This window comes from Phaethon lepturus, unplaced genomic scaffold (genome assembly GCF_000687285.1).
Source record: "Phaethon lepturus isolate BGI_N335 unplaced genomic scaffold, ASM68728v1 scaffold41465, whole genome shotgun sequence".
In the NCBI taxonomy this organism is placed as follows: domain Eukaryota; kingdom Metazoa; phylum Chordata; class Aves; order Phaethontiformes; family Phaethontidae; genus Phaethon; species Phaethon lepturus.
The window spans coordinates 328-13,483 of NW_010539188.1; the positions used below are offsets into that span (position 1 = coordinate 328).

Below are 13,156 nucleotides of genomic sequence, written 5' to 3' on the forward strand. Positions count from 1 at the left end.
GGTACACGGAGCCAGGCCCGGCCTGTTCACACACGGGTGGGTCCCTGCAGAAGCGTAAAACACGACTGTGTCTTTCATGTGGTGCACCATTTGTACAAGGATGCTTGTCCTGTTTATACTGATTTTTAACTTGGAGAAATAATAGGTTCTCAGCAAATTACAGTAGATCTATTTCCTTACAAGAAAAACTGATAGAATTCGTTCTAGAAAACTGTAACACTCAATATCACTACCATCTTCACCCTGAAATACAGGGAAGACAGGTCAGTAGTAGTTACCTAGAAAAAGTAGGTACCTTTTACTTTTTCACTATAAAAAAATTCCATTCTTGCTATGTCTAGGTGTTCTCAAAAGTCAACATGAACTTCCAAAGAAAAAACTGATAGAATTCGTTCTAGAAAACTGTAACACTCAATATCACTACCATCTTCACCCTGAAATACAGGGAAGACAGGTCAGTAGTAGTTACCTAGAAAAAGTAGGTACCTTTTACTTTTTCACTATAAAAAAATTCCATTCTTGCTATGTTCTCAAAAGTCAACATGAACTTCCAAAGAGGATACAGCTAGCTTAAATTCTGAACCTTAAGCACAAAATTCTGAAATGCATTTCCTATTTTCAATCTTTACTTCACAAATATGAGGGCTTAAAGGGCTTTTTTTCTTTATGAGAGCTGACATTTCCATCAAAGACTTTCGGCTGTAAGAACAACGTAAATACCGCAAGACTTGTCAGAAATTTTGACATCCTGAAATTCTCAGTCACTTAGTTTTCAATTAAGTGTATTTGAAACTAAACACGCATTTATGTTTTACATTTGTTTCAAGGTTACTACTGTGGCTTGTGATAGACCAGGCTTGATTATTCTTTCAGATCTGCTTGTTGAAGGGAAGTAGGGCTGAATGTGGAGCTGAGGAAGCATGGGGTCCTGGGTAGGACACAGAGAAGCTGTTTTTGTAATATGTATTGTGCACGCTGTGGTAGTTTTGAAATGGGTGTGTGTTGTGTTGTGGGTTAACCGTGGTGGGCAGCTAAGCACCACGCAGCTGCTCGCTCACTTCTCCCACAAACCCCCAGCTGGATAGGGGAAGAGGAAAGGAAGAAGAAAAGCAAGAAAACCTGGGGGTAAAGATACAACAAGAACCCAAAGATTGATTAGTAAGTGAAGGATAAGTGGGAGAAGAGAGAAGAAAACAAAACGAGTGATGCAAAGGCAATCACTCACTATCTCCTGTGGGTAGACTAATGCCCAGCCTGTTCATGAGCAAAATAAGGCTAAACCTCCTAAAGTCCCTTCTTTTCCCTTTTATTGCTGTGCCTGGCATTATGTGGTAGGGAATATCTCTTTGGTTAGTCTGGGTCATCTGCATGGCTCAGTCCCCTCCCAGTCTGCAGGGGCAGAGTGAGAAATGAGCAAGGTCTTGATACTGTGCAAACACTGTTTGGCAAAAGCTAGAACATTAGTGTGTTATCAGTACTGTTTTAGTCAAAAATCTAAAACACAGCACCATGTATGAGGTGCTATAAAGCAAATTAACTCTGTCCTAGCCAGGCCCAGTACAGCATGCTTTCTTGCTTGGTGTATATGAACTGCAGGTAAGATTATGATTACCACTCAATATTTTAAATAATTTTGGTTTTATGCTTTTGTTTTCCATCAAAATCTGAAGGAGAAGGTCTGATGATTAGCTAGCTAAAAAATAAAAAAAAATGCCCTGTTATTAATAGGCTTAAACTCCCAATCCCCATCTTCAACTGGTAAGTTCTATTTTTAAAAGTTCAGAATCCCCCAACAGCTTCTGAGGGCATCTTCGCTTCTTGTAGAAAAATCACATTTGTTCAAGTGTTTTTATACTGGAAGACTTTGTAGGAAATACCAGTATGTGTATCCTGTGCCAGAGAATTAAACAAAAAAATGCAATAAAGTTGTTACTTTAATATCAAATACTGGTTTGTTTCATACAGCATTGTTTCCCTCCACCTCCAACCTGCAGATCATTTTTAATGACATTGTCCCCATCAGTATGGTTGGAAAGTCATTGAGCTATAAAATAATTGTCCAAAATGATTCTGAAAGCCGAGGAAGGGAAGGGGGGTGGAATTTGTCTGTGGGCTGACTGCGCTCAAACTTTTTCAGGGGTTTTAAGCTTGGAGGAGGGCTGGGTGAGCTGGACACAAAGGGGAATGGATTCCATATCTTGTGCACCACCTCTGCAAAAGTGACCCTGGCACAAAAGTGGAATCTCTCAAAGGTGGGTGGTGTGATGTTAGACAGCATTAGGGTGAGGCTTAGTCGAGGCAGGGTTTGTGCTAACTTCGGCTAATCTGCTAAAGTAAGCATTATGGGCTAGATCCTTGTTTAGTACAAGCAGAGGTAAACCCATGGATTTGTGTAAAAGGTTATAACCCCATTCTTTTGGAAGAAGCTCTTCATCTACGTTGTGATATTTTATGAAAAGGAGAGTAGATAACTATTCTTGAGCAAGGAAACGCCAACTTGAAAAGCTAAACCAGTCAGAAATAAAAAAAGGTACAAAACCAATTTACTTAACAGATTTCAAGCAAATGCTTTCTGTTCTTAAAAAGGTAGAACCTTACATGACTGTCTTTGAAGTTGCAAATACTCTATGGGGGCACTGATGTAAACAATTCTGTTTCAGGTTAACAGCTGGTGGAATAACCTGACTGAGGGTCAGCGGACTGTGACAGGTTTGTGTTAGCTTACAAGTATTAGACATTCACGGGAAGACAAATATGGCAAACAGGTACAGTATGTTAAAACAGATGGCTTTCATACCACGTTTAGGTTGTTGGGCACAAAGTATGTGTAAACTTACACCTGCACGTACACCATTTCCGCTACGCTTCCTTCTCACAAACTTCTTAGTATGCATTCAAAAAATTCCTATGCATCTGTGTGAGAGAGTATGGAGGATTAGAATCCTCTCCCAGCAACATTTTTCTCAGGAACCATGAAAAACAGCAAATGCTTTTAGAAGGAGTAGGTGTATATATTCCGCTGGTATATGGAAATAAAATTCCCTAATAGTAGCTTTTTTTTTGCAACATGATGTATGTAAAATGGCAAAAAATTATCATGTAAGCTTTCCTTTGGTTATGATATAGTTTTGCTTGGTTAGCCTAACATCACTTGAAATCCCCAAGATAAATGTAACGTGTGGAGAGAAATTGATGAGAACTTGATTCAAATCCAAATAAAATAGCTGAGCCATAGCCACTGTTATATACTCAACATTAAGTATTTACTAAATCTCTATTAGCAGGTTGTTAGCATAAGGTTACTTAAATGCTATTTCTATGTCATTTACTTTTCTACAGAAACATTTAGAAAAAAAATTTCAACCAACTTACTAACTCTTTGAAGTGTTGACTCCCAGTATAAGAACAGACTATACAAGTACTGAATGTTTGGGGCAAAAATAATCTCAGGCCACTCAATAAGTCTTGTACAATGCTTTGAATTACTCTTCAACATGCAAGCCAGCTCATGATACAGATACAAATATTGTATTGGGGAGGAGGTATGTGAAGATTCATATTCTGTAGTCTCTAGAGCATCCCTCAACATCTAGTTAATCTATTGAGCAATACAAATTCTGGTTGGTAGACCCTGAGCCATTTGGATAGTCACTGTTGATTGCCATAACAAGGTTGGGCTTACTGTACTGAAATTGTTGACAGTTCTGTAACTGGTTTAGCATGCAGGGAAAATATTTCCTCTGATAAAAGAGCATGGCGGAATAGGGTGGAGTGTCAAAAGAAGAGATCTATTGAAATTCTGATCCTAGGATTTATATATCAGTTTTTCCCAGTTCTTACATTTTGTTGCAAACTTCTACTAGAGAGTAATTATGTGACATTTACCATTATGTAAAGCAAACATTATTATTTTCCCCTTTAATGTTTCTAGTTATTACAAAACATTTTAAATACCTAAATGCTTCGATAGAAATAGAGAAGGTAGTTTAAACAAGAAACAATAAATTTGCATCATTATGTTTCTAGTAATTTGCCTTCTAAGTAAGATTGCAATAAACATCTGTAAAGTAAAAAGCTGCGCATTTGCTGTCTCCCAAAGGTGACTATACTGTTGCAATGCCAACTCAGCTTTTTATGATTGATGTCTAAGCAGTACCTTTACAGTTCCCTCAAAACCAAAGCTCCTGGAAAAAAAGGCCAGGATGTGTACTGCGTGTTTGTATGGTTCCCCTAGTTTCTCCTCTCCATGCACAGCTAAACGCAACTGTGGCATTTAGGAGTGCGCAGCTAGAGAGGCAAGAAATGGGACCTCTTAAGCTGGCTCATTTCATTGGTTATACAGTGGCATAGAAGTTTGAATAGCTTCAGTACAAATTTTCTGGACTGTTGAATTCATTGTACTGTATGTTAAAACAGTTGCAATTAAATGTCGTATTTCTGACAGACTTCCTCTATATAAATATAGCTTCTAGTATTTTTCTTTGCTTTTTCTAAACTGTATGAAGAAGTAGATACTGCTTTTAATGGAATAGCGAAGAAGTATGAACTTTGTAAGCTTACTTTTTAATGCTTGTTTACAGTAAGCATTATGGTGTGTTACATTCATAATTTGCTTTTATACAATTTTTTTTCCCCCCTTAATAGGTATTATAGCTGCAAATGTCTTTGTATTCTGTTTATGGAGGCTGCCTGGCATGCGACGGATTATGTTTACATATTTCACCTCAGATCCATCCTCCAGTAAGTGAATAGTAATTTGGGTGACTTTTCTACATTGGGATGTAATAGAACCTCTGATCATACTGCAGAAGCTTGGGATTCTTGCTTGTGGGTGATGGAGCTACAAATAAGCTATCTCAGTCATGCCCATTACTGCCTAGGCAGGAGATAGTTTGAGGTGAAAAAAGGTAGAAGTAATGGATCTGTTTTTTTCTAAAACAAACAAAACACTGGTGCTTTTTTGAAAACAAAACTAGTTTTTCTTTATGAGTCCATCTCTGTAGCAAAATGATTTTCTATAGATGCTAATATATTAAAAATCTTTCACAATACACACATATAAATAACTTTTTTCCTTTCCAAAGCATAGGAGTCATGTCATAAGATGAATGGTTTTTATGAAACATTCCCCAGTAGGTAATTAAGACTTTCTAAAGTAGCTATTTTTACAGCTTCCGTATCTCTGGGGTATATGTTCTACCTTTCAAAAGGTACTGTATGGAATTTGAAATTGGTTACATTTCTGGGTTTACTACATAGCTTGTATTTGAGAATTCCGAGCATAATTAGCCTATAGTATGTCTTGATAAATTTCTAGTCTGCATGACATGTAAGTTGAAGCAAATTAAAACACTAACTTTTTTTTATCCATTAATTGTTTTTTCTCTTTTGTAGGAGCCCTGTGTTCTCCCATGCTGCTATCTACATTTAGTCACTTCTCTCTATTCCACATGGCAGCAAATATGTATGTTTTATGGAGTTTTTCCAGCAGCATTGTCTCTCTTCTGGGATGTGAGCAGTTCATTGCAGTGTATCTTTCTGCTGGTAATGTTAAATATATATATTTACTACACTTAAAAAATATAAATATGTATTCATGCAAGTAAAGCGTGTGCATCGTTAATAGAAGTATGATGACAGATAGTCATTGTTCAGTCCCACACATTGCTCTATACTAACTGCAGTACTTATTCGCTGTCATACAGAATTTTGATGGGCTTGGGCTATTGGGTGTCAAAATGTCGTGACAATACAAGCATTTAGTTTTAATTCATGCTTAGCTACCAAAATAAAACAGGTCTTAATACAGACTCTGAGGAGTTTTGTGGGAAAAGATGACAGTGAAGTAAAATTAAAAAAACACCTCTCCCCCCCCCCCCCCCCAAAAAACCAAACAACCAAACCCACACAGAGAAACCAAAACAAGCAAACAGACAAAAACAAAAAAAACCACAGCACCTATGCTAGCTTCTCTAGGAAGGTGTTCACATAATATTGTTGTTGTACTTTCTCACATTTATATGCATTGCTGGCATTGTTTCCAATAGCCATTTTTACTTTCTAGGGGTTATCTCCACTTTTGTCAGTTATGTTGCTAAAATGGCCACTGGAAGGTTTGAGCCATCCCTTGGAGCTGTAAGTATCTTGGAATATGTGAGACCTTATAATGATCTCTGAAGCCATTTTCAAAGCCTGCTGGATTCTTTAACCTCCTTAAAAGCCAGGAGTATACTTGGGATAGTGGAAACTAGGAAGGTTTACCAAAACCAAGTAACCAGGCAGCGATTCCTGTGTTGCCTATTCTTTAAATATGTTAATTGTCTTGCAGTGGCAGCCCAGAACTAATGCCACTTAATGCTAATGGCTTGTAAATGAGTACTTATCAGCAGGACCTCTTGTCACTGAGCAGATAGTTCAGTTCTATAACTTACTTCATAAATGTTATTGCATAATTGTGTATCACAGTCTTCTCTAATTGAAAATAGAATACTTCAGAAAGAGATAATGTAATCGGACAATCAGAATCGTCATGAGATGCTAGGGGATGCTGCAGGGAACGCTGTGCAGAAAGGGTAGCGCTTGCCAAAAGTCTCACAGTATGAAAGATACGAAGCAGGCTGAGGAGGTATTGTGGTTGTCTGTTCTTTAGAAGTATTTTTAGTAGAAGAACATTTTAAAACACTTAACGTGCTATAAGCTTGAGGTGAATCTAGCCATTTGCCAAGTTTTAAAGGCTTCTTAACTTTACTAAATAATTTTGATAAAAGCCAAATGTCAGATGCTTGTTTTTCAATTGGAATGAAAAAAGTCTGTTGAGCTGTCCTGAAGTTAGAATTTTTGGTAGTGCTGTCTATTGTCCCTTTATCTTATGAATAAACAACATCTGGAGCAAGTTACTTTCCATTAGTGTTATTGATCTGAACTTACTGAAATTGCCACACTTTTTTTCTATTATGTAAAGTAACTGCCATTACTTTACTGTATTCACAGCCTTTCCATTGAGATATTTCATGGATACAAAAGCCCATGGTCAATTTAGTACAGACCAGGGAATTGCTTGTTTCATTGACAAAAGATTTCTTGTCCCTGTCCATCTGTTATTTTGCTTCTTTTGGTACAAGCTTCAGAATGATTCCTTTCATCTAAGATATCTGTGTTTGATTAATATATGTTAGAATTCTAGGGCTTACTGGGGAAAAAAGCACATTAATGGAAATTGTTATCGTAAAAATCAGGGGGATTATTTCTTAATTATATAGGAGCACCTGAGGGATTTTTTGCCGTATTTATAACTTCAGATACTGAAATTAAATTATGTCTTGTTTTATTTTTATTCTGAACTTTGCTGTGGTGCTTTGTACTTTGAGGTCTATCACAGAGCTGCATTTGAAAGTGAAAGCCAAAAAGGAAAACGGGATCACATGCAGAAAAATAAATTTTCCCTTAAGTAACATCTCATCTTACTTTCACATATTTTCATGTATTTACAGTCAGGAGCTATAATGACTGTCCTTGCAGCTGTATGTACAAAGATGCCAGAAGCAAAACTAGCCATCATATTTCTTCCAATGTTCACATTTACAGCCGGAAACGTAAGTGCCTTTGAACTTCAAAGACATCCCACTCAAAACATTTTCCTCATACCTCTCCAGCATGTGAGCATGTGTCCTCTTCATTTGTTTCTAAGCTGTTACAATTCTTTTGAAAGAATCAAAGGTCATGGAAGTCCTCGAAACTGGTTCTGAACTGTTGCAGCCTAGCATGGTCATTACACGAGTGTGTAGTAAATTTAGAAATATCTTAAATTCCATCCACTGCGGGTCTGTTTCAGATCTGATACCAAGAGGTAAAAGAAGTTGGGAGGGACTTAGGTTCACCTGTCTGAGAAAACATGCATACACATGCTGTTATACCTGATGGGTGATATTTTTTACAGCAGCACTTATTACAGGCTAATATAATACTGATAATTTTTTCTTCAAAAAGAGTATCAAAATGGGGAAAAAAACAGAATTTCACTTCTCAAGGGAAGTAACATTCCAGCCCTGGAGGAGTACCTGCCTCCTCATTTGGTTACTACTTTCCACTACTTTTAAGAATACTGTTAGGATTAGAAATAAACTACTGAGGCTTTTCCTCATGTGTAACAGTAGGACTCTTTTTTTGTTTCATTAAATGCTTTTAAGCACTTCCACTATTTAAGAAAAGCTTCTCATATATCTTGACTTGCTTTAAGTTAATCATCTTTGGTCTACTACTTAAAGCAGTTAAGCTTTGTCATTTCAGGATCGTGAGATTCAGTATTTTTTGTAAGTGAAGCTTGCAGATTTGAACAACTGTTCTTAGATGTAGCCTTCATGTTTTTCTTGCACTTCTGCTTGAGTGGACATGGGTTTTTTCAGTATGCTACCCTTTAACTGCACCTCTCCTAAAAAAGATGGCCAGGGTAGAAATCTTGGCAGAGACACAGAAAGTACTGCCATGAGGAAGTACTCATTGCAACAGTAAAACAAGAGCAACATTGGAATAATTTTAGCCCCAAGTAGGAACCTCTAGTATGTAATTGTATTTCTAAGCTTTACATACTCCTTACATATAGTGTAATCTGCTTCTTAAAAAAACAGGCCAATGTAGCAATATAGCTGCTATTCTAACGCACATGCTTAAGGAAGGAAATCCTACTTAAAAGTAACATTTCATCCTAACATTAAATCTGTTAGTCTTTTTGGAATGAGGTATTTATTACAATTTTGCATATTTACAGTTAGGGTGGTTTGTAGCTCCTGAGGACGGTATACTGTTGCTCATACTGTTTCTGGCTGTGGAGTTGTTTGCTATCATCCAGATTTTCTACCTCCCAACAGATGTGTCATTTAGGAGAGTGTAATGCTCAGTTTACATCAAGTGACAGGGATGCTGCCCCTCGTGTTCCATCCACTAGAGAGCTATGTCTGAGAAGACAGATGCACCTAAATCTAAACTATGTCAGGATTAGTGAATGAGAATGTTGCAATTCCACATTTTTTGGTGTCTTTATAGTGTGTACTCTTTCAAGTAACTGCCTCTTTTTTCTGACCTGTATTTGGAATGTATGCGTAGCTTTAGAAATTAAGATTGGAAGAGACAAAGTATTTGAAAAGGACACATTCCTACCCTGCATTACTCTGTAGCTGCTCATATCTGTATTTTGATAGCACAGTGCAGCTAAGGACCAAGTCTGTTGTTTTAAAACTTTTTTTACAATGATAGCTTTGATGTAAAGTTTATGAGATTATTTTTTTTATACCAAATTTTTGCTCTGTACCAGAACATGAAACTTTATTATCAGTGGCTGTTCTATGCTGTGACTGATCCTGTCCATTTTATGTTCTGTTCCCAGGCTTTAAAAGCCATAATTGCATTTGACACTGCAGGGCTTACTCTAGGATGGAGACTTTTTGACCATGCTGCACACCTTGGGGGAGCTCTCTTTGGAATGTAAGTCTGTGTTTAGTAACTTATGTTTGTTTCATGTTTAAATTCATCCTATATTTTTTCTTCTTTACTTCCTCTTATCTCTGGAGCATGGGGATTTTTTGGAAAGTTGTCTTAAGTAGCCTTGAAGACAACTCACTGTTACCTTATGGTATAAAATTGTGTGGAAAATACTGTTAACAGATGCTTAGAACTGAAAGAAATTGAGCTGAACTGTCTGGACTGAATTGTCCTGTCATCATAACCTGGGCTGGCTTTCTCTGTGCTGCCCTCCCCAGCACATTGAAGAGAGTCAGAAGGCAGAAAAGCTTCTCACAAAACACTGCATGGACAAATTAAAATCACTTTAGAATTAAACAGCTAAGAAAATTCCTTTGTCTCAGTGTTTTTCCTCTAATCACCAATTTGGAGAGAGCTACAGCAGTAGTATAAGCTCAGACCAAATCCCTTTGAGCAGCCTCTACTGCTGTTTCTCAGTGTTGCTCCGTTGTCTTTGTGTGGAGCCTTCCTAATTGGGAAGAACTACTAGAAACCAGTTTGTAGGAAACAGTTCTGCATTGTTCCATGTTTGAACTACATTACCTAATGAGGTTTTTTCCCTTTACCCAATTGCAGTGTTGTCTCAATTTGCACTTACTGCCAAGAGCATTTTTAAACATTTTATGTAGGCATTTTAAAAGCCTACCTGACATTTAACCAAACCAGACAAAGAACAGGTGGAGGACACTTATTTTGGTCTATGAACTGGTTTGCCTTTGCTATTTCTTGGTTTTCGTGTCAGTAAGTTCTGTGCTGCACAGTCTCCTTTTCTCCCTTTCTCTGGCATCACAAATGCCTTTGATGTAGTCTTGCTAATTCATAACTACTTTCTGCCATGATGTATCTATATCAGTTTGTTAATTATAAGACAGATTCATATATTATTAAATCAGGATAGCAGTTGCAGTAAAAATTGTCTTGAGCTGACAAGTGTCTTTCCTTCCTCACCTACATATGTTCTACCTATATGTTTTACCCTGTGATCATTTTGGTCACTTCATCCTAAAACATGTCCTAAATAGAGGCCCTATGTTGAATGGACAAAGTATTTTCTATACATTGCCTCACAGACAATTGTCTGCTTGAGAAAGAGGCTATATGATTTAGTGGAATGGCCAATTTACCTAGCACTGGCTGATAGCTCATAACAGTGCTTTTGTTATTCATGACTCAGCCTAATTTCATGCAGTTGCTTCCCCTCCCACCTCTCCACCATAACTTCCCTTGCTTAATCACTTATGTTGATATTCGTGTATCAGCATATATTGTTCTCTATGAATATAAATTAAGCTAGAACACTTTGATAGATTAAATCTTCATTTAGATGTTTATAGAAGAAGATTCACTTTGAATGCAATGTGGCTGTTCATTGGGGGCAGTTGTATTTACAGATGAGAAAAATACTTTCACTTGGTGTTGTCAGTAAGGATTAGCACAAGCAACAATAGTGTTTTAACAGTCTCTTAAATGGAAATAGTTTTTTGCTTCTCTTTTAAGTAAAAATCATGACAGCATGAAATTAAAGGCTTGAAAACCATTCATTCTCAGACAAGCAAGAACACTAGGAGGTTGTCTATTAGGAGTTAAAAACAAGTGGCTTACCTGCCACTGCCACTTTCCAAGAATGTTGATCTGTGTCAGTTTATTCTGTCTCCTATACTAAGCATTTGAGTTACTTGATCAGTGCTCAGCCTGTTCCTCAGATATAGAGGGAAGTTGCAGTTGGTTTTTAACTACTCTTTTCTTCCTCAGGTGGTATGTGACCTACGGCCATGAGCTCATATGGAAGAACAGAGAACCACTGGTGAAAGCTTGGCATGAAATGAGGACAAAGAACACGGGAAAAGGAGGTGGAAGATCTAACTGATTCTAATCCCAGAGATTCCTTGTGCCCAAGGGGTATATTACTTGAAGACATGGGATTGAATTGGTTTTGAAGGGGTTTTTTGCTACTCCACATTAAGCCTCGAAGAAGCTGAGGTTTCTAATGTAAACTAGTTACAAAAACGCATATCAATAGAAAATGAACTCTGAGAAAGGTGGAACAATAAAGGTTTTTATCCTGTTGCTCTGAGGTAACAATCTGCATTATATTTTTTTTTAAAGGTGGAATAAAAAAAGGCTTTCCAATAAAGCGACTAAAAGCTCTGTCTAAAAACAACTTCAAAATGGGGTACAACTGGTTAATACTTAAGATAAACATTTTTAAAACTGAGGGAGTTAATGGATCATGCATCCCCTAACGTCTGCCAAACAACACTAGGTGCTTTCCTAGAAGGCACGCTTTAGGACTTGGACTCAACATAAGGCTAATGTGATGAAGTTCAGTGGTCTCTATTGTTGAAAATATTGGATCAAATAAGCCAATGGTCTCTTTCAATCTTAAACTTGAAATACATGAAGCAATACTAGATTGTTTGCCAAAGCTTACATACTGGTTAATGGTCCAGCTTTATTTGTCAACTGTGGCTTATTCAACTTCTGTTTTCATTTCTATCCACTTGCAAGATGTTGTCACCTCTTGTTAGAATTTCCTACAATGATACCTTTTTCTCTTTAATAATTGTGTGCAGCAGAAGAATGACTTATACTGTCATTTTGGATATTTTACCATGAGTTATACTGCTTTCTATATTCTTGGACTGCATTAGGGGGGTTTTGCAGGGTTGTGTTGTTTGTTTGTTTTGGTTTTTTAAGTTGTGCTGTATTGCTAGCTTTCTTTAAGGTTTTTCTAAGAATTCTAAAACAGTAACATTTGGTTCAGAATGTGCCAGTTCTAGAAAAATAAACAGCTTTAGCAAAAATAGATGAGGTGCCAGAGATCAGCAACACTGTAACCAGAAGTAACTACTAAAGTAAACCTCAGGGTAGTACCATGACCAATGTTACACAAATAAAAACAAAAATGGGGGTTTGGGTATGCTGCTACTCTGTGCCTGTCCAGCAAGGATGACTACCAAACCCCTTGCAAGGGGCTGAGTCTGCCCAGGTAGCAGCTGGTGGCTTCAAACCCTTAACTCTTCCCTGTAGGCTGAATTAGTCATTCTGGATAGACTGACTTGGCAAAGAATGTTGCATCGGTAAGAAGCAGCTTGTGCCTTTTTATTTTCTGCGATGCGCTGTTGTAAAGTATGTTTCCTGTAGGGATAAACAATACATAATGCTAAATGGCACCACTTTTAATAAATGGAGTACAAAATTGTGAACTCCCTTACTACCGCAGGCTTAAGATACTTTTCTCGCTCTTGGAAAATGAGACCCTTGAGGATTTGTTCCTTTAAGTGCATGTCAACTTAAACACTTAAATGAAAGAGCTGCAGTGTCTAATACTCCTTTGTTCCACTCCAGAAGCTTTTTTGGCTTTTCCTTTCTAATCTGTCACTCCTTTCCTACTTCCTTCTCTGACACTCGGGAGAAGGATGCCATCAGCCACAGTGCAGCCCTGACTGCAGCAGAGGACAGCCAAACATGCAGCAAGGCACACTGCTGCCAGCAACATCAGAAGATATTTCGCATACTGGTTTTACACCAATTTAACACTTATCTGTTGTCTTTGTCCACTTCCTTTCCCTGCCCCCTTCTCTTCATTGCATTAACTCATGTCCACTCAACAACTTATCTAGTCTCTTCAACACTTCTGTAT

The 13,156-nt window shown here is 37.5% G+C and overlaps 1 protein-coding gene across 1 annotated transcript in view; it reads left to right on the forward strand.

The window, feature by feature from the left end:
• The window catches only part of PARL (presenilin associated, rhomboid-like), an 11,839-nt gene extending 256 nt beyond the window's left edge, over positions 1-11,583 (forward strand). Inside the window, exons 3-9 of the mRNA XM_010287046.1 lie at positions 2,657-2,709; positions 4,645-4,740; positions 5,395-5,544; positions 6,065-6,135; positions 7,491-7,592; positions 9,380-9,477; positions 11,266-11,583. Coding sequence (XP_010285348.1) covers positions 2,657-2,709; positions 4,645-4,740; positions 5,395-5,544; positions 6,065-6,135; positions 7,491-7,592; positions 9,380-9,477; positions 11,266-11,380 — 685 coding nt within the window. The 3' untranslated portion in view covers positions 11,381-11,583. The remainder of the gene's footprint in view (positions 1-2,656; positions 2,710-4,644; positions 4,741-5,394; positions 5,545-6,064; positions 6,136-7,490; positions 7,593-9,379; positions 9,478-11,265) is intronic.
• Positions 11,584-13,156: the final 1,573 nt, after the last annotated feature.